This window comes from Equus asinus, chromosome 6, assembly GCF_041296235.1.
Source record: "Equus asinus isolate D_3611 breed Donkey chromosome 6, EquAss-T2T_v2, whole genome shotgun sequence".
NCBI classification, from domain to species: Eukaryota; Metazoa; Chordata; class Mammalia; order Perissodactyla; family Equidae; genus Equus; species Equus asinus.
In genome coordinates, this window is record NC_091795.1 from 20,453,772 (window position 1) to 20,474,383 (window position 20,612).

A 20,612-nucleotide genomic window follows, 5' to 3' on the forward strand; every position below is an offset into this window, starting at 1 on the left:
GGTTCGGATCCTGGGTGCAGCCATGGCACTGCTCATCAAGCCATGCTGAGGCAGCATCCCACAAAGCACAACCAGAGGTACTCACAACTAGAGTATACAACTACGTGCTTATGTGCTGGGGGAGCTTTGGAGAGACGAAGAAGAAGAAGAAGAAAAAAAAATCAGTTAAAAATAAAATGCGATGAAGAAAGTAAAATTTATTAAAGAGCAAAAACGAAAATGCATCATAGAGAGGAAAACACAAATGTAACATAATATAAACATTAATGATAATATAAAATGGCAGAAGCTAAACCACATCTTCAGTCATCTCAATAAATGTGAATAGGCTTAATTCACTTTTCAAAAGAAGAAAAGGACTTTTGGCTTTGGCTCACAGAGCAAAACCCAACTGTATCCTCCACATAAGAAACAAACCTAAGACTTACTCAGAAAAGCTAAAAATAAAATGATGGGCAAATGAACATTAAAAGCAAAGGCAAGCAAATTTCCAGTTACAATGTAGAATCTGAAACCATATCAAGGAACTTTTTGTACTGTCACATTAAAACACATTAGTCTATATTATAGGTTGGATGGATGTTTTACCCATGCATAACTTTGTAACATCATGCATTGTTTATTTGGAAAATATTAGCTTACTAATTTATGCAGATCTTTCAAACGTTTCATTATACAGTATTTTAAAAAAATCACATTCCTTTTTTTTTTTTAAAGGTATGCATTTTGGTAAGGAAGACTGACCCTGAGCTAACATCTGTTGCCAATCTTCCTCTTTTTTCTTTTTCTCCTCAAAGCCCCAGTACACAGTTGTATATGCTAGTTGTAAGTCACTCTAGTTCTTCTACGTGGGATTCCGCCACAGCATGGCTTGATGAGCAGTGTGTAGGTCTGCACCCAGGATCCAAACCAGCAAACACTGGGCCACCAAAGCAGAGTGTACGAACTTAACCTTTCAGCCAAGGGGCCAGCCCCCAAAACCACATTCTTCAATAATATCACCATTCTTTAATATCACCAACCCACCTCACCAAAAACTCTTTAAGTATAGGAAAGCTCACAGGTAGAAAGCTCAGAGGTAGATCAAATGTCCCCAAATTATAATTTTTTGTCAAAGCCAGAATTTTATCATTGATAATGAATATTTTCAGTTGTTTTCCTTGAAGTGACAGGGCACTCTGTTCCTTTATGAAAAAGTGCCTGCCAAACAGTCTCATCTGAAAAAACCAGTCTTCCCCTCAGTTGTTCAGGTAAGAGTATTCATGAAAAAATGCAGCTAATTCAGCTTGCAACTGAGATAACAGCACAAGTGCTTTTCCTAGAGAACACCACTTCAGTATATAGAAATACTTATACATCTTGCCATTTTGCTATATGTAACATTGAAAAGAGATCTACTCAAGAATTGAGGTTTAATAACATTAATAATTTTTACTGCTTCACCAAGGACATTCTTAAATGAAACTGGGACCAGATGCAGATGTTTTCAGAGGGAAATTCTATTCAACTTTAGAAACTAGACAGTCCCATTGGAACATAAACTCTTCTAGTGGAAATGCCTCTGTTTCCCCATTAAGTATGATGCTGACTTTCTTACTAAGGTATAACATATTTTTTCATTTTAAGAAAACATCCATCCAATGATCTTATCTGTAGAAAACGTTAAAGATTCCACAAAAAAACCCTGTTAGAACTAATAAATAAGTTCAGCAAAGTAGTAGGGTCAACACACAAAAATCTGTTGCATTTCTATATACTAGGAATAAACAATCTGAAAAGGAAATTAAGAAAGTTCCATTTACTATACCTCAAAAAGAATAAAAGTCTTAGGAATTAACCAAGAAGGGGAAAGACTTGTACAATGAAAACTATAAAACATTACTAAAAGAGATTAAAGAAGACATAAATAAATGGAAAGACATCCTATGTTCATGAATTGGAAGACTTAATATTCTTGTCAACACGACCCAAAGCAATCTACAGTTTCTTTGCAATCTCTATCAAAATCACAATGACATTTTTTGTAGAAATAGAAAAATCCACCCTAAAATTCATATGGAATCTCAAGGGGCCCCAAATAGCCAAAACAATCTTGAAAAAGAACAAAGTTAGGGCTCATGCTTCTTGACTTCAAAATTTACTACAAAGCTACAGTAATCAAAACAAGGTAGTATTGGCATAAAGACAGACATACAGACCAATGGAAGAGAAAAGAGAGCCCAGAAATAAACCTCCACACATATGGTCAAATAATTTTGACAAGGGTGCTAAAACCATTCAATGGGTAATCTACAGACTTTTCAACAAATGGTGCTGGGAAAACTGGATGTCCACATGCATAAGAATGAAGTTGGAGCCTTACCTAACATCATATACAAAAATTAACTCAAAATGAATCAAGGACCCAAATGCCAGAGCTAAAACTATAAAACTCTTAGAAGAAAACAGAGGATAAAAGCTTCCCAACACTGGATTTGGCAAGGATTTCTTAACTATGACACCAAAGGCATAGGCAGCAAAAGAAAAAATAGACAAATCAGACTTCATGAAAATTAAAAAATGTCATGCATCAAAGGACACTATCAACAGAGTGAAAAAGCAACCTACAGAATGGCAGGGAATAGTTGCAAATCGTATAAATTGTAAGAGATTAATATCCAGAATACACACAGAACTCTTAAAAGTCAACAATATAAAAACCAAATAACCCAATTCAAAAACGGGCAAAGGGCTTGAACAGTTCTTTGTATTTCTCCAAAGATATACAAATGGTCAATAAGCACATGAAAAGATGCTCAACATCATTAATCATTAGGGAAATGCAAATCAAAACTTAATGAGATACCACCTCACACCCATTAGGATGGCTACTATCAAAAAAACAAAAAATAACAAGTGTCGGTGAAAACGTGGAGAAACTGGAACCCTGTGCACTATTGGTGGGAATGTATAATGGTACAGCTGCTGTGGAAAACAGTATGGTGGTTCCTCAAAAAATTAAAAATAGAATTGCCACATGATCCAGAAATCCACTTCTGGGTATACACTCAGAATTGAAAGCAGGGTTTCAAAAAGGTATTTGTACACCCATGTTCATAAGAGCATTATTCACAACAGTTAAAACATGGAAGCAACCCAAGTAACCATCAGCAGATGAACGGATAAGCAAAACGTGGTAGATACACACAATGGAATATGATTCAGCCTTAAAAAGGATGGAAATTCTGACATATGCTACAACATGGATGAACCTGGAGGACATTATGTTAAGTGAAATACGCCAGTGACAAAAAGACAAATACCATATGATTCCACTCATCTGAGGTACCCACACTTGTCGAAATCAGAGAGACAGAAAGTAGAATGGTGGCTGCCAAGGGCTTGGGGGAAGGGTGTAATGAGTAGTTGTTGTTTAATGGGTATAGAGTTTCAGTTTTGCAAGATGAAGAGTGCTGTAGATGGATGGTGGTGAGGCTTGCACAACAATATGAATATACTTACTACTACTGAATCGTACACTTAAAAATAGTTAAGATGGTAAATATGTTATCTGTATTTTACCACAGTAAAAAAATGACCAAAAACAGTATCCATCCACTCCTATTTCCTTTAGTGTTGATTTTTAAATAAGGAATGAGTGCTGAATTTTGCAGGAAGCCTTTTTAGCATCTACAGAAACAATCAAGGACTACTGCTTTGCTGTTTTTACAAGTTGCTAATTCTTGTAAAATCACATGGCTTTTAAAACTATCTGCATATATTACCATGATAAAAAGTATTTAATGAAAGAAAGAAACTTCTGGATATAAGTAAAATGGTAGATTGAGAGAAATTTATAGGTTTAGACATGTCTTAGAAAGGAAAAAAGCTAACAATCAATCCCTGGGCACAATAAGCCCAAAGAATACAAAAGGAATGATATAACAAAGAACAGAAATGAATGAAATGGAAAACTAATATAAAATAGAATTAACAAAAGTAAACTTGGTTCTTTATAAAGGATAATAGAATGGTCAAACTTCCAGACGAACTGACCAGGAAGAACAAAAGGCATAAATAATTAATAAAAAGACAGATATAACTTCAGATGCTACAGACATCAAGAAGAAAAGAGAATATCATGAACATTATGCCAAAACATTTGAAAAATTTTAATTTAAATTGGAAAATTTAGTTATCTCAGGAACACAATGGCAGCTTAACACCTTTAAACCCAAAGATAAAATTCATCATATTAGCAGAGTAATTAGAAAAACTCTATGATTATCTAAAAAGAATTCTAAATCTAGCCTCTACATCTATCCACAACTATAAAACAAATAGCCCAATAACTTTTATCAAACTACAATTTGAAGAGAATTTCCTTAACCTGATAGAGTATCTACCAGAAATTACAGCACACATTGTAATCAGTCAGGAAATATTAATAGCAGTCCCTTTAAAATCTAGGATAAAGCGCACTATTATTTTTACTTAAAATTGTATTGCTGGGGGCTGGCCCCGTGGCCGAGTGGTTAAGTTCACACGCTCTGCTGCAGGCGGTCCAGTGTTTCATTGGTTCGAATCCTGGGCGCGTACATGGCACTGCTCATCAAGCCACGCTGAGGCAGCATCCCACATGCCATAACTAGAAGGACCCACAACGAAGAATATACAACTACGTACTGGAGGACTTTGGAGAGAAAAAGGAAAAAAAAATTGTACTGCCACTTGAGCATAACTGTGCACTGAAGCTTTATTTATAATAGTCAATGTCCATTAACAGATGAGTACATAAATATTAAACTGAAGTATATCCATATAAAGGAATACAATTCAGCAATAAAAAGAAATGCACTACTGATAGCTGCAAAATCTGAAACTTGAAAGAAACCACTATGCTGTGCAAAAGACATAAAACAAAATGATGCATGTTATAGGATTCTACTTACATGAAATTCTAGAACTGGCAAAATGAATCTATCCTTACTGAAAGAATACCAGTGGTTGCCTGGGACCTGAAGGAGGGGAAGAATGGATCGTGAAGTGTCATGAGGGGACATTTCAGAGTGATGAATATGCTTACTGTGGTGGTGATTACATGGGTGTATCTATGTGTCAAAACTCACTGAACTGTACACTTAAAATAGATGCAATTTATTGAATGTAATGTTAATTCAATATAGTTGATTTTTAAAAAATTGTACTACAAGTTCTAGTCAGCAGTACAAGACAAGAAAAACAAAAAGAAATAAGAATTGTAAAAGGAATAAAAATCCTTATTTGCAGATGACAACTGTCTACAGAAAAAATTTAAAATCATCAGAGTTAATAGAAAGATGAGCAAGGTTACGAATTCAGAAAAATCAACTTTAAAAATATGAATTAGTGTATAAAACAATACTATGAACAAATTTATGCCAACAAAGTAGATAACTTAGAGGAAACAGCAAACTTAATAGAAAATAAAGATATAAATTACCAAAACTGATTCAAGAAAAAAGAAAATCTGAATAAACTATAAAAAGGAAAGAAATTGAATCAGTTGTAAAATCTTCTGTTAAAGAAAAGCTTACGCTCAGTTCTCTTCACTGGTGAATTCTATCAAAAAGTTAAAAAAGAAAGAATAGCAATTTTTGAAAAACTCTTCCAGAGAAGAGCAAAAGAAGGAAAACCTCCCAATTTACTCTAGGAGGCCAGTATTACCCTGATTCTGAAGCTAGAAAATGACATCACAAGAAAAGAAAGCTACACATGAATATACACAATGAATAGAGATAAAAATCCTTAAAATAAAACATTAGCAAACCAAATGCAAATATTATGTACCATACAGATTATATACCATGACCAACTGGGATTCATCTCAAGAATGCAAGACTAGTTTAAGCAATATGTTGTATTAAGGTAGTTTGTCATATTAATAGGATAAGGGGGAAAATGATATAAGCATCTCAATGCAGAAAAAGCATTTGACAAAATCCAATACTCATCCATGACAAAAGTTCTCAATAAACTAGGAACAGAAGGGAACTTGTTCAAACTTACAAAGTATCTTTGAAAAATGTACAGCTAAAATCATACACAACAGTGAAGAACTGAATGCTTTTTGCCTGATATCAGGAAACAGGCAATGATGTCTGCTCTCACTTCTATTACAAACTGTATAGGAAGCTCCAGCCAGTGAAATCAGGCCAAGAAAAAGAAATAAAAGTCATCCAGATTAGAAAGGAAGAAGTGAAACTGTCTTTATTCTCAGATAACAGGATCCTATACGTAGAAATTCCTCAGGAACAGACACACACACATATGTATAACCAAAGAAACCCACTAGAGCTAATGAATGAGTTCAGCAAAGTCTCAGGAAACAAGATCAATATACAAAATTCTATTTTTATATACTATTATCCAAAAATAAAGTTTAAAAAACAATTCCATTCAACAACAGCATCAAACAGAATAAAATATGTAGGAAGAAATTTAACAAAAGAAGTGTAAACAGTATACTTGCACACTGAGAACTATAAAACTCTTTGAGAGAACTTACAGATCTAAATAAATGGAGATAACATTCCATGTGTGTACATCAGAAGACTCCATATTAACATGCCACTTCTCCACAGATTCAATGCAATCTCTATCAAAATCCCAGAAAAGGTCTTTTGCAGAAATTTACAAGCTGATCCTAAAGTTTATATGGAAAAGCAAAAGACACAAAACAGCCAAAATAATCTTTGAAAATAAGAACAAAACTGGATAGCTTATACCTCCTTACTTCAAAAGTTAGTATAAAGTTATAGTCATCAAAACAATGTGATAGTATATAAGAACAGACAGACAGATCAATAGAACACAGCTGAAAGTCCAGCAAGGAATCCTTAGATTTATAGTCAACTGATTTTTGACAAAGGTGCCAATGCAACAACTGGAGAGTGGGAAAAGGGTAGTCTTTTTAAAAAACGCTATTGGAACAAATGGATATCTATACACAAAAAGAAAATTTAGGACAGCGACATCAGCAACACAGCAGAGTGAGCAGTTCCTTTTGTCTTTCCCCCTTTAAATTACAACTAAAGGGACATTCATTGATCAGCAGAGGATACCCAGACAGCACATCAGGACACCTGAGAGAACCATGCAGCTATACATCTGAGGTGGATGGACTACCCTCTGGGGAGGTGGTGGAAACAGGTGAGCACTCTCCAGCCCCGTGGCAGCCCTGTACACACGTGTGACTGCACTCCTGGCTGGAGCACCCACAGCACCGCTGCAGCCCCAAGGGTGGGAACACGCCTCGGCACGAGTGCAGGAACAGGTGACAGCAGCCCTGAGCCCCAACGTGACTGCTTTCTTGTCTGGTGGGAGAGCCCACAGTGCCACTGCAGTCCCCAGGGAGTGGCACAGGTTCAAACCCAGTGAGGAGGCCCTGCCCACCAAGCACAATGACACAGGAGGAGACAGCGGTGGATCTGTGCACCCAGGTGAAAGAGTTCCCACCCACCACGAATAGTACCACTGCAGCCCTCAAACAGGGAATGCATCTTGTCGGGACTGTAGAAGCAAGCGGCAGCAGCCCTGAGCCCCTGTGTGATCACTTTCTTGTCTAGTGGAAGAGCCCACAGTACTGCCGCAGTCCCAGGGAGTGGCTCTGGCTCTGACCCAGTAGGGAGGTCCCACCCACCAAGCACAACAGCTGGTGCCACCCAGGTGGAGACGGACCCGGATCTGCACCCCCAGGCAAACGAGTTACTGGCTGCCATGAATGCCTATAGTACCGCTGAGGCCCCGAAGGGTGGAGCATATCTCGGGAGGACCAGGAGAGCAGGCAGCAGCAGACGTGAGCCCCCATGTGATCGCTTGTCCATTCGGTTGGAGAGCCTGCAGGGCCACTGTGGTCTCAAGGAGTGGCCCAGGCTTGGACAGGCACAGCTGACAAGGATCACAGCAGGCTCAGAATACACGGCTCCTGCCTGACCCCACCCAGTGGCAGCAGGTGGAATCTGCAACTAGACAGTATCACCATGTGAAGATATAAATCCACCCCATCAAATAGTATGAAGAAGTATATTAATAATCCAGACCAGGAGAAAGAAGACAAACACCCAGAAATCAATCCTGAAGGCACAGAAATCTAGAAACTAAATGACAGAGAATTCAAAGTAGCTATCATAAAAAAAAACACTCAATGAGTTACAAGAGAACTCAGAAAGACAGTTAAATGAAATCAGGAACAAAATTAATGAACAGAGGTAATTCTTCACAAAAGAGATTGAAACTATAAAGAAAAACCAATCAGAAATGGTGGAGATGAAAAACACAATGAATGAGATAAAGAAAAATCTGAAGTCCTTAAATAACAGAGCTGATATTATAAAGGACAGAACTACCAATTTAAAGGTTGGAAATATAGAAATGCTTCAGATGGTGGAGGAGAGAGAACTAAGACTAAACAGAAATGAACAAATTCTCCAATAAATCTCTGACTCAATTAGGAAATGCAACATACGGATTATAGGTATTCTAGAGGGAGAAGAGAGGGAGAAAGGATTTTCTACAAAGAAATAATAATGATAATGAGGTGGTACAAAGAAAGAATAGCTGAGAACTTCCCAAACCAGGATAAGGAGCTGGAATTACAAGTGAGAGAAACTAATAGAACTCTTAATTACATCAATGTAAAAAGTTTCTCCAAGGCATATATTAGTAAAACTGGCAAAAGTCAATGACAAAGAAAAAATATTACGGGAAGCAAGACAGAAGAACATAACCTAGAAAGGAACCCCTATAAGGCTTTCAGCAGATTTCTCAGCAGAAACCTTACAGGCTAGGAGAGAGTGGAATGATATATTCAAAATTCTGAAAGACAAAAACCTTCAGCCAATAATACTCTATCCAGTGAAAATAGCTTTCAGAAATGATGGAGAAATAAAAATTTTCCCAGATGAACAAAAGCTGAGGGAGTTTATCACCGCAAGAACCCCCTACAAGATATAATCAATAAGACTCTCATACCTGAAAAAAAAAGAATGGTTTTTACAAAGCCTTGAGCAAGGAGAAAAAGAGACAGACAACATCATTGCAAGTCTCTATCAGAACAGATTGGCAAACACTTAATTATACCATTAAAGATAAAGGAAAGGAAGATATCAAGAATAAATATAATCACTTCATTTTAACAACAAACACAGACGAAACAGATTAAGTTGCGACAACAATAGCTTAGACAGGGCAGAGGAAAGATAGCTTAGACACTAGGAGACAAGAGGCTATGAGAAAATGGACTAACAGGGCCGACCAGGTGGTGCAGCAGTTAAGTTTGTGAGCTTTGCTTCGGTGGCCAGGGGTTCGCCAGTTTGGATTCTGTGCAGACTTAGCACCTCTTATCAAGCCATGTTGTGGCAGGTGTCCCACATATAAAATAGAGGAATAAGGGCACAGATGTTAGCTCAGGGCCAATCTTCCTCAGCAAAAAGAGGACTGGCGGCAGATGATAGCTGAGGGCTCATCTTCCTCATAAAAAAAGATAAGAAAATGAGGTATCTCATCTACAAGATCTTTTATACAAACCTCATGGTAACCACTAAAGAAAAAATCAGAACAGAGACACAAATGATACATAAAGAGAAAACCATCATAGAGAGCCATCAAACTGAATTGGCAGTCTGAAATACATGGGATGAGAAACAAGAGAAATATAGAATAACCAGAAAACAAGTGACAAAAGGGCAGCATTAAGCTCTCATATATCAATGATCACTCTAAATGTAAATGGATTGAATTCTCCCATCAAAAGATACAGAGTGGCTAGATGGATTAAAAAACAAGACCCAATAACATGCTGCCTCCAGGAAACACATCTCAGCTCTAGAGACAAACACAGGCTTAAAGTGAAGAGATGGAAGATGATACTCCAAGCTAACGGCAAATAAAGAAAGCAGGTGTTGCCATACTTATATTAGATAAAGTAGACTACAAGATAAAAAAGGCAATGAGAGACAAAGAGGGACAATATATAATGATAAAGGGAGATTCCATCAAAAGGACATAAAACTTAATAAATATATATGTACCTAATACAGGAGCACCAGAGTACACAAAGCAACTATTAATTGAGCTAAAAGGAGATATTAACAGCAACACAGTAACAGTAGGGGACCTTAACATCCCACTTTCATCAACAGATAAATCAACCAGACAGAAAGTCAACAAGGAAATAGTGGAACTAAATTAAAAAACTAGACCACATGGACTTAATCAATATATATAGAAAACTCCATCCAAAATCAGCAGAATACACATTCTTCTCAAGTACACATGGAACATTCTCAAAGGTAGACCATATGTTGGGAAACAAGGCAAGACTCAAAAAATTTAAGACTGAAATCATATCAAGCATCTTTTCTCATCATAATCCTATGAAATTGGAAATCAACTATAAGAAAAAAGCTGGGAAAGTGACAAATGCGTAGACTAAACATGCTACTGAACAACCAATGGACCATTGAAGAAATTAAAGGAGAAATCAAAAAATATCTGGAGACAATGAAAATGAATATACACCATACCAACTCATATAGGATACAGCAAAAGCAGTCCTAAGAGGGAAATTCACAGCAATTCAAGCCCACCTTAACAAACAAGAAAAATCTCAAAGAAGCAACCTAAAACTAAACCTAACAGAACTAGAAAAAGATAAAGGCCAAAGTCAGCAGGAGGAGGAAAATAATAAAGATAAGAGCAGAAATAAATGAAATTGAAACCAAAAAGCATTAGAAAGGATCAATGAAACTAAGAGCTGTTTTTTTGGGAAGATAAACGAAACTGACAAACCCTTAGCCAGACTCACTAAGATAAAGAGAAGGCTCAAATAAATAAAATCAGAGATGAAAAGAGGAGACATTACAACAGATACCACAGAAATACAAAGGATTATAAAAGAATACTATGAAAAACTATATGCCAACAAACTGGACAATCTAGAAGAAATGCATAAATTCTTAGACTCATATAACCTCCCAAAACTGAACCAAGAAGAAATAATCTGAAGAGACCATCACAAGTAAAGAGATTGAAACAGTACTCAAAAACCTCCCCAAAATAAAAGTCCAGGTCCAGATGGCTTCTCTGGAAAATTCTACCAAACATTCAAGGAAGATTTAATGCCTCTCCTTCTCAAACTATTCCAAAAAAATTGAAGATGACAGAACATTTCCTAACACTTTTTATGAGGCTAACATCACCCTGATCCCAAAGCCAGACAATAACATCACAAAGAGGGAAAATTATAGACCAATATTGCTGCTGAACATAGATGCGAAAATCCTCAACAAAATATTGGCAAACTGAATACCCCAATACATCAAAAGGATCATACACCATGATCAAATGGGATTTATACCAGGGACACAGGAGTGGTTCAACATCTGCAAATCAATCAATGTGATACACCACAGTAACAAAATGAGGAATAAAAGCCACATGATCATCTCAACAGATGCTGAGAAAGAATTTGACAAGAACCAACATCCATTTATGATAAAAACTCAATAAAATGGGTATAGAAGGAAAGTACCTCAACAGAATAAAGGCCATATATGACAAACCCACAGCCAACATCATACTCAATGGGGTAAAACTAAAAGCAATCCCTCTGAGAACAGGAGCAAGACAAGGGTGTCCACTCTTACTCAACACAGTACTGGAAGTTTTGGCCAGAGCAATTAGGCAAGAAAAAGAAATAAAAGGAATCCAAATAGGCAATGAAGAAGTGAAACTCTCACTGTTCACAGACAACATTATTTTATATATAGAAAACCCTAAAAAATCCATCAGAAAACTATTAGAAATAATCAACAACTACAGCAAAGTTGCAGGGTACAAAATCAACTTACAAAAATCAGTTGCATTTCTATACTCTAATAACAAACTAACAGAAAGAGAACTCACGAATACAATCCCATTTACAGTCACAACAAAAAGAATAAAATATCTAGGAATAAATTTAACCAAGGAGGTGAAAGACCTGTAGAATGAACACTATAAGACACCATGAAAGAAATCGATGATGACATAAAGAAATGGAAAGATATTCCATACACATGGATTTTTTTCAGTAGGGGGGAAGAGAGAAAAAGACTTCTGTTGAAGAAAATAGAAAAAGCCCTATGTTTCCATGCCAACTTCTAGAGACGTTTCAGGGAAAAAAAATGTGCTAGGGGCTGGCCCAGTGGCGCAGCAGTTAAGTGCGCATGTTCCACTTCAGCGGCCTGGGGTTCGCCAGTTTGCATCCCGGGTGCGGACATGGCACCACTTGGCATGCCATGCTGTGGTAGGCATCCCACATATAAAGTAGAGGAAGATGGGCATGGATGTTAGCTCAGGGCCAGTCTTCCTCAGCAAAAAGAAGAGGATTGGAAGTAGTTAGCTCAGGGCTAGTCTTCCTCAAAAAAAAAAAGTGCTAAATTCTAATTTTACCTTTTTTATGTATTTTATTTTCATGATGACTTCTTTTCAGTATCCAAAACCTAATATGAAAAAGAAATCACATAATCATTTTTATGCATTAAAATCTAAGGCAGGTACATCAGCATACTCTTGTAACTTTTCAATAATTCCAATAATATTCATTCTAGTAATCATCTAACAATATTTACTATAAAAGGAACTGAAAACCACTTTTACATATATCATTTTTTCCATATATATTTCATACTACTAAACAGCCAAATATTTGGTATGGCTTCTAATTCCAGGGTAACCCTTCATATTTTACAACCTAAAAATATAGAAATAAGCACCTCTGACCTCATATTTGCAGCACATGGTCAAGGGAACTTCTGCAATAAGATGGTATAGTTTGGTTTTAAAAGAAATCTTTTATTTTCACTTATATTTCAATTTAATTTTGAAGAGACTAGCTCCAACTAACATATGGGAAAATAAAAAACATAAACAACTATTATTTTTCAATTATCTTTTCTCACAGACTGAAAGAATATTTAAAGAAAACTTTGAAATAACTATTTGAGTAAACTTTGATGTAACTCTAAAATATTTATCAACCAATGATCCTTAACTTTGCCTCTAAAGGTATAACAGGAGCAGTTTTTCCTATTTGCTTTGTTTTCCTTTGGTTAGCTTAGCTACTAAGGTTGCTAACTACACTGAAGGTTTTAAGACCATTCCAATTTATACTAGCAATAAGTACAAATTTTCCGTTAAGCTACAAGGAAAAATATACATATGAATAATAATCTTCTAAACTGAAGTAAATTCTTACATTATTAGCCCTGATATATCCTATATGCTAAGCTATGAGGCATTCTCCTTAAAGAACCGTTATCTTTTCAAACACTCATCCTTTGTTCACACATACTCTTTAAAAAAAGAAAAAAATTAAAATGATACTTACTTTAGCCAACAGTTCTTGTGTTTCAGCAGTCAGTGGAGCATGTGAAAACTTGCAATATTCTCCCTGATAACACTTTGCTCCTGTATGGTAAAACTTGCAGGGATATTCATGTAACCCAAATGTTAAGGAAAAGAACAATTTTAAATCCAACTAAAATAATCTGTTCTTGATTTAATGACTTCCTTTTCCTATGTAAAGGCCTTTCCTACCAGTAGAAACATGGACTTTTTTACTTAAAATATGATAATTATTAATTGGGTAACATGAAAAATCTAATTTTAGGATGATTACATACATCAAGTGTATTGGCTATCACAGGATGCCTTTTCCTTTATATCCATTCTTATAATAGACTACATGTATGTTTCACTGATACAAGAAAGGGATGTGTTTTAAATACTTTGAAGTGTGATTATTTTTAAAGCATTCTTTTGGGGTAGAGGAATTAAAGCCAATGACAATGATATGTCTTACAAATCTGGATCCTTCATATTTAGGCTTGTTTAAAACAGAATCAATTTATACAACTTCAATATTGTTTTTTAGAAATAAATTCTCAAGTTAGAATTTGAGATTCCTTGTACTGAATGACTGAAGGAAAACAACTTTTGTGATGACATGCTATTACCCTAAAATGTTTATGTTCCATGTTTTTACAACATATCTGTGCTGTTTGCACTGAAGAGTTTGAGTTGTTCTTCAAATTAAGTAACAACCTTTATACGGCACAGAATACACAGAAAACAAGTATTCCCAAATTATGCAATTCTTGCCTCTTTTTATGAAGTAGCTTATATAAATACAGATTCAATTATCAAATGTCACAGCAGAAATTCTGACAAAGTTGTTCTGAGACTTGACTAGGCCTCTTGAACCTGCTATGCTACTACCCAGGTTGAGTAGAAAGGATCTTCAACTGAGAGAATTTCTAAAGAATCCCTCTTCTCTTTCTTGGGAAAAAGTTCTGTGTACAATTTAATCACTTTGAGGCTGAGTCAGGCTTGAATAACATAATTTTGCCATAGCTAAAACTCTGGTTTCATTCAAAATTTTACATATTTAAAATTTTTATGTAAATATTTATGAAAAGTAAAGTTACTATATCTTGTGATAAAGGATATTATGCAAATACAGACAGTTTTCACCTCTGGTACAATATCCTTGTACATAAAACTTACACATTTCCTTTTTCTTCTCTATTTCTGCATCATGATCAAATTTACATTGGTCTCCCTGGGCCAAAAGAAAGAAGGAAAAGCCATTATTTCTCATAGTTAAGTCATTACAATTCCTAAAAAACTTTCCATAAGCAAATGACTCCAGAGAAAAACAAAGCCTTAGAACCAGCACAATTTAATTCTTAATGAGCTATCTTATAATTATATCTGCTTAACATTTTGTTGAGTCCTAAACATCTTTAACAAAAAGCATTTCAAAGAAATTATCCACTTTCTTAAACATAAAAGAATATTTCAGTAAAACTTTTTAATTGGACCTTTCCCAGAAGGAAGCAGTTTTAAAAACACACAGGTATGCTTTTAGAGTATCTAATGGAAACAGGAGCTCATTTTAGTACATTTTTGCCACACCTTACATTTTAGTACATTTTTGCTTACACATGTTTTTATACCTTAATACATTTCCTTTCAAGAAAATATTTACAAATTTGTTTTCCCTTGCGTTCCACTGTGTGTTGGTTGATGAACGCCTGGCTCATTCTCACTTGCTGCTGCTTCTCTTTAGGTTTACCATCCTTTGAAAACAAAAACAAAAAACTAGATATAAGAAACAGAAAATTAAATATTTTATTCCACTGCACAAAATTATTTTAAACCACCTTGAAAACATTAAAAAGTGGCTCTTCTAAATTGGCCTTCGTGTGTAAGATTCGGACTTTTCTATCAGTTGAAAAACAAATGCTTTGTCAGTTTCAATAGCATTCCATCATTGAACATTAGTGTTGGTGCAATGTGAATATTTTATTGTACTTTGCCCTTCAAAAATCAATAAAAATTTAAAAAATGAAAGTGCTACTACTTGTGATAAAAAGCAAAGTCTAAGAACAAGCCTCTTTAGAACAATGGAGACAACACTGGAAATCATAAGGTGAATGCAAAGCAGTGTAATCTTTAATTTCAATGAGATGGTCACTGGTGTGAGCTAAGTATACTGACCAGCTCAAATCAACAAACCAAACTGGAAATACACCCTCAAAGTTGGTAGTAAAAGTATAAAAACAAAGGGAACTTTTATACAAAAACAAAAGGGGAATTTCATAATACATTTAGCTCTTTAGAAACATAAATCACTTTTGGTGCGTTAACTTGTGGTACAACTTACAACTTCTGCATACCAGATTTCTGAATATAGATTTAGGAATTCAGTACATGCCAAGATGTACATTTAGGTGATCCGCTTTGCAATGTCAAATTTCTACTTAGTACCATCAAAATTATGTCATATAAATATGTGTCGGTCTATATCTTTGGTTTTATTTGATTATGTTATTAAATTCTAACATATAAGTTTACAATTTGTTCCTCATGTAAAAGGGCTGTCAGTTGAATAATCATTTGAGCCAACATAAACCAAATGAAAGGGAATACTGACCAGTGATCAGGAAACAAAGTTCTAGCCCTGGCCTGGCCTGTGTAACCATGGGCAGTTACCTGAACCCTAGGGCTTCAGATTCCTCATTTGTTAAATATGGAGGCAGGGCAACATTTTATATAAATATGTTTCAGTCTATAATATTTGGTACTTCTAATATTTTACCACCCTTAACCCTTGCCTCCTGGACCAAGCCTAACAAAAAACGTTGCCATCCAGTTTGGAAGCCCTCAGAAAAGCAGAGTCCAGAGTAGTCACTTTTTGTTGTATCCTTATTACATGTGCAGACCAAGAAAGAACAACTTCTACAAAGCAAAATCAAAATACCAGGAGGGTAGGTGGTGTTCGGTAAGGCCAATATTCAGAAATACTCATTTTTAATTTCAAGAGGGAGTCAAAAAGCAATAAATCAGGGACCATAACAGTAGAAACTTTGTGAGATTCTGTGGCCTTTGAAATGTCCTCATGGCTATTAATCTTCTCCTGCTTCCTCTGTTTTTCCATAGTCATTGACAATACAACACTCAAAAATCAAGGGGCTGTATGCATGTATTCAGGGGCAACAGGCACAACACTAAGGCTTAAAATGGGTGCTGGCAGCTGGCGAGTGAGAGGGAAGGCAGCTGCAACAGGGAGAAGGAAGAACATGGAGAGCCCACTGCTGGGAAGAAGAGATTTCCACCATCGGATAACCCTCATCTTGTACAAGGCTTGTCACTGAGGTGTAACACAAAATTCCAACAGCACGCAGGTGTCCTCCTCCATGCATACAGTCTTGTACCTGTTCTTGTGAGCCACTGTTCTTCAATGAAGCATTTGGTCCTTTGTCTCCAGTGCCAGGCCATTTTCGCTTCATTTTCTTCTGTTTACCATTCTTGCGAACAGCTTTAAGGTTTTTATTCTTTTGTTTAACAGCTAAAACCAGGAAAGTTAACTTTAAAGATGACATACAAGTACAATGGCAGTTCTTAAGAAGTATATTCTATAATAATCCAAGAAAAGTTCTCTTTCGCTTGGTGAGTGAAAACCGGTATGATGCTGACCTGTCTTTCTAGAAACTCTGTGATTAAGAGACCAAAAAAAGAATCAATATTTTCTGGATCCCCAATTCATTCTTTGTGAAAATATATAAGCTACTATCAGAACAAAAGCAAGATAATTAACGAAATCCATCTTGCTAGCCACAAGCCAAATCCTTTGGAAGTGTTCAAGTATGATGGATCTAATTAGGAATGGCCACAGCACTATCATAGTAAGAGCTTCACATGTTCAAAATGACCTCATATATTACTGTCAGGTTCTTCACTGAAAACATTTAATATAGATTAAATTCATCCACAGACCCATTTTAAACAGAAAAACATTTAAAGAGGGGGAGAAAAGTATAAAAAATGAGAGGATGAAGAATTTTATTTACAATTGTCATTTGTCCTCATATCTATGGCTAAATTTCATTTTACTAATCTAAAAGCATGTATTTCTGAGTTTAGTCTGACACACTAACAACCTTGACATAAAGTCAATTCCTCTTTAGACAACAGCAATACAAACAGGCATATTGGGTCCTCCGTACAGGCAGAGGCCAGGGATTTAGCATTCTCCCTTTCAAAGCAGTCATGGTCTTTGATACCCACCCTGCTTTCTTGGCTCCTCCTGCAAACTGAGCACCTATACACTGAGTATCCAGGTCTCAGCAGGGGGATGCGGGGTGTCTCAGGCCATGCAAGCTCACATCTGGTGTAAACATCCATGAAAACCATGATGTTATCATGAGATACAATGCAGGAAAAAATCTCCCCCCCAAGTCCCTGTGTGGGCACCTGTGATTGCTTCTCTAGATAAACCTTCAATGATAAAATAGTTTGACCCTTACCTTTTTGGGAATCCTTCACTCCCTCTTTCTTCGTAGATTCTTCAGGAAATGGTAAGGATTGAGCAGCATTTGCCATTTCTTTAGCTTGTATATACTGTTGAAGCTCTTTAGCAAAATTATCTTCTGATTCCTGACTGCAGATATCATTATCACTGTACACATCATAGTCTTTACTTCTTGATTTTCTATGTGGCAAATTCTTCGATGATGCTGTAGAGTTTCCTGAGTGCCTAGACTAAGTAAAAATTAAATTTTCAATTTTAAAAACCTAGTATGAGTCAAAACAATAAAACAATCTCATATAAAGAAGAAACAAAGACTGGCCATGAATTAATCATTGTTAAGGTTGGGTGATGGGCACATGGGGTTCATATACTGTTCTTTCCAATCTCATGTATTTGAAATTTCCCAGAATTAAAAAAAAAAGAGCCAGCATGACATATTCATCCGTAAACATAATTTGAGGGAAGATTCTGATTTGTATACTATGTACTTTACTGAATTAAGACTAAACCTCCAAATCTTAATTATTTGATACAAAGGAATTACAGTATTATAGTTCACATTTTATTTCTCCCTTTGCATCGACTATACTATACTTTTAAACGGTTTAATACAATAACTCATCATCTGATAAAAGAGCAAATAAACTGTAATTGTCCAGCGGAAAATCTACTATACTAAGATATATCACAGCTAGCAAAGCCTATTCGTTTTCCTATAACTCACAGCACTGGTGGCAGAGGAGGTGGCAGCAATGACAAGGAAGAAAGAATTGCCCTGTTCTCTGTAAACAAGTTAACTTCACTTTCAGAAACTGTTTTCTAACTCTGTTGTTGGAGCTGCTCCAGGGTGACAGCTGCAAACACAGGCACCCACTGGAACAGAACCCAGGTATGGCAGCTGACCCTGGAGCCACGTGAGGTGATCATAGCAGACAACTTAAAGCACTCTGTGTATAAAAATGTCCAAGTATTGGTTACATAGGTGTCTATACTTGGTGATACAGGTGTATCAAGGTCCATAATTAATATGTATGCTACATTTCAATTAAAAAGTTTATTTAAAAAAAAATGTCCAACTGTCAAAGGGCTCCTATTTTGATGTCAGGAAGAGATGACATATCTATGATTAAATTGGCCAGTGATCCTGCTCCAGAGCATGCTTTCGGGCCTGGTCTCTTATCTACTTTCACATAACTGATAAAGGCAGCAAACTCAAAACAAACAAAAAACAAAACAGACGAAACCCTACTATAAAATATAGGTGGTCCAATTCAATGGTTTACCTCTGATGGTTAACATCAAAGCTAGGAGTCGTACCACCAGAGGATTGGTCGTAGGCCTGGAAAATGAATGTGCTCCCTGCTTGAAGAATCCAAACAAGCCAAGAAAGTTTCCTAACCTGATAATGGTCTCACTGTACACCTTACCTGCATGACACCAGACAAGACCACCAACCAATCCCACAATCTTCAGGCCACCAAGTTCCTCAAGAAAGGGCACATTTTCCCCAACTAATATCATAGAGCAAACTTGTAAACATAACTTCTGGTCGGGGTGGCAAATGTCATCCTGGCCTCCTGTTTTTGTAAATAAAGTTTTGCTAGAACACGGTCATACCCATTCATTCATGTATTATCTACGGCTGCTTAGTGTGACAAAGACTATATGGCTCACAAAGTCAAAAAGAGCACTACCTTGTCCTTTATGAAATGTTGGCAGATTCCTGTGATCATTATTTTGTTTACCTTGGTTTTGGCCTTTAACTTTATTTAGTCGGCACAGGCAGAACCAAAAAAATCATTCAATACAAAATAGCTCCCCCACAGTTTAACTTAGCTAAACACACAGAGATGAGATCCTACTCAGCGTATCTGAATGAAAATATTACAAGAGTCCAAATGAGTGATTAAGTGCCCCCCTTGTACAAAACATGTAGGCCTACAGTACTGAAGCAGATCCCTTTTATTCTAAGTAATAACATGTTTGATTTATTTGTATTAAATGAAGAGCTAACTTGGGGCCGGCCCCATGACCAAGTGGTTAAGTTAGTGCACTCCACTTCAGCGGCCCAGGGTTTCGCCAGTTCAGATCCTGGGCACGGACATGGCACTGCTCATCAAGCCACGCTGAGGCAGCGTCCCACATGCCACAACTAGAAGGACCCACAACTAAAATACATATCTATGTACTGGGAGGCTTTGGGGAGAAGGAAAAGTTAAAAAAATAAAATCTTAAAAAAAAGAAGAGATAACTTGGTAACATTAATAAAACCAGGACAATCATCAACTAGGTCGTTTTATTATACACTGGAGATGATTCTAATTGATATTCTTTTCAGAGGGCACCAAAATACACAAAATACAAACGATTGTTTAAATACTTTCCTTCGTGCAGCTAGCGATAAACTCATTGCTTTGATGTTTGTTTTGGTGTCTATATAATTTAGAAAGTATACAAACATGATATTACAACTTTTTTTCCCTTTTATAAAAGAGTCTAATTAAAGTTTTTTGTTTTTTAAGTAAAAGATTTTCTTGCTTTTGATTCAGAGTGGTTTATTGAACTAGTATGGCCTCCTGAGATTCCACAGAGATAAAAGTACAGAAATTAATAGATCCACAATAGTGTATGGGGGGATATGAAGTACATTCATCAGTAACTGACAAGAGTTCAACAAATTCTTGGTAAATTTTTGATAAACAAAAAGCAAGTTATAATCTGGAAGTTGGGCTTA

General features: G+C 36.1%; 1 protein-coding gene across 7 annotated transcripts in view; it reads right to left on the reverse strand.

The window, feature by feature from the left end:
• ZC3H8 (zinc finger CCCH-type containing 8) overlaps positions 1-20,612 on the reverse strand; it is a 41,741-nt gene that overhangs the window by 9,712 nt on the left and 11,417 nt on the right. For 2 of the 7 annotated variants that reach the window (XR_011503883.1, XR_011503884.1), the window contains exons 3-8: positions 17,874-18,108; positions 16,782-16,915; positions 15,021-15,143; positions 14,510-14,623; positions 13,391-13,498; positions 12,454-12,503 (exon numbers count right to left, since the gene is read on the reverse strand). Coding sequence is in view for 3 of the 7 variants with exons in the window: in XM_044772857.2 (XP_044628792.1) it covers positions 12,474-12,503; positions 13,391-13,500; positions 14,512-14,623; positions 15,021-15,143; positions 16,782-16,915; positions 17,874-18,108 (744 nt within the window). In the remaining 4 variants the exon portion in view is untranslated. Of the gene's footprint in view, positions 1-85; positions 125-12,453; positions 12,504-13,388; positions 13,501-14,509; positions 14,624-15,020; positions 15,144-16,781; positions 16,916-17,873; positions 18,109-20,612 lie in introns of those variants that run through there. The other 5 variants (XR_011503885.1, XR_011503882.1, XM_044772859.2 and 2 more) reach the window with 5 other exon arrangements.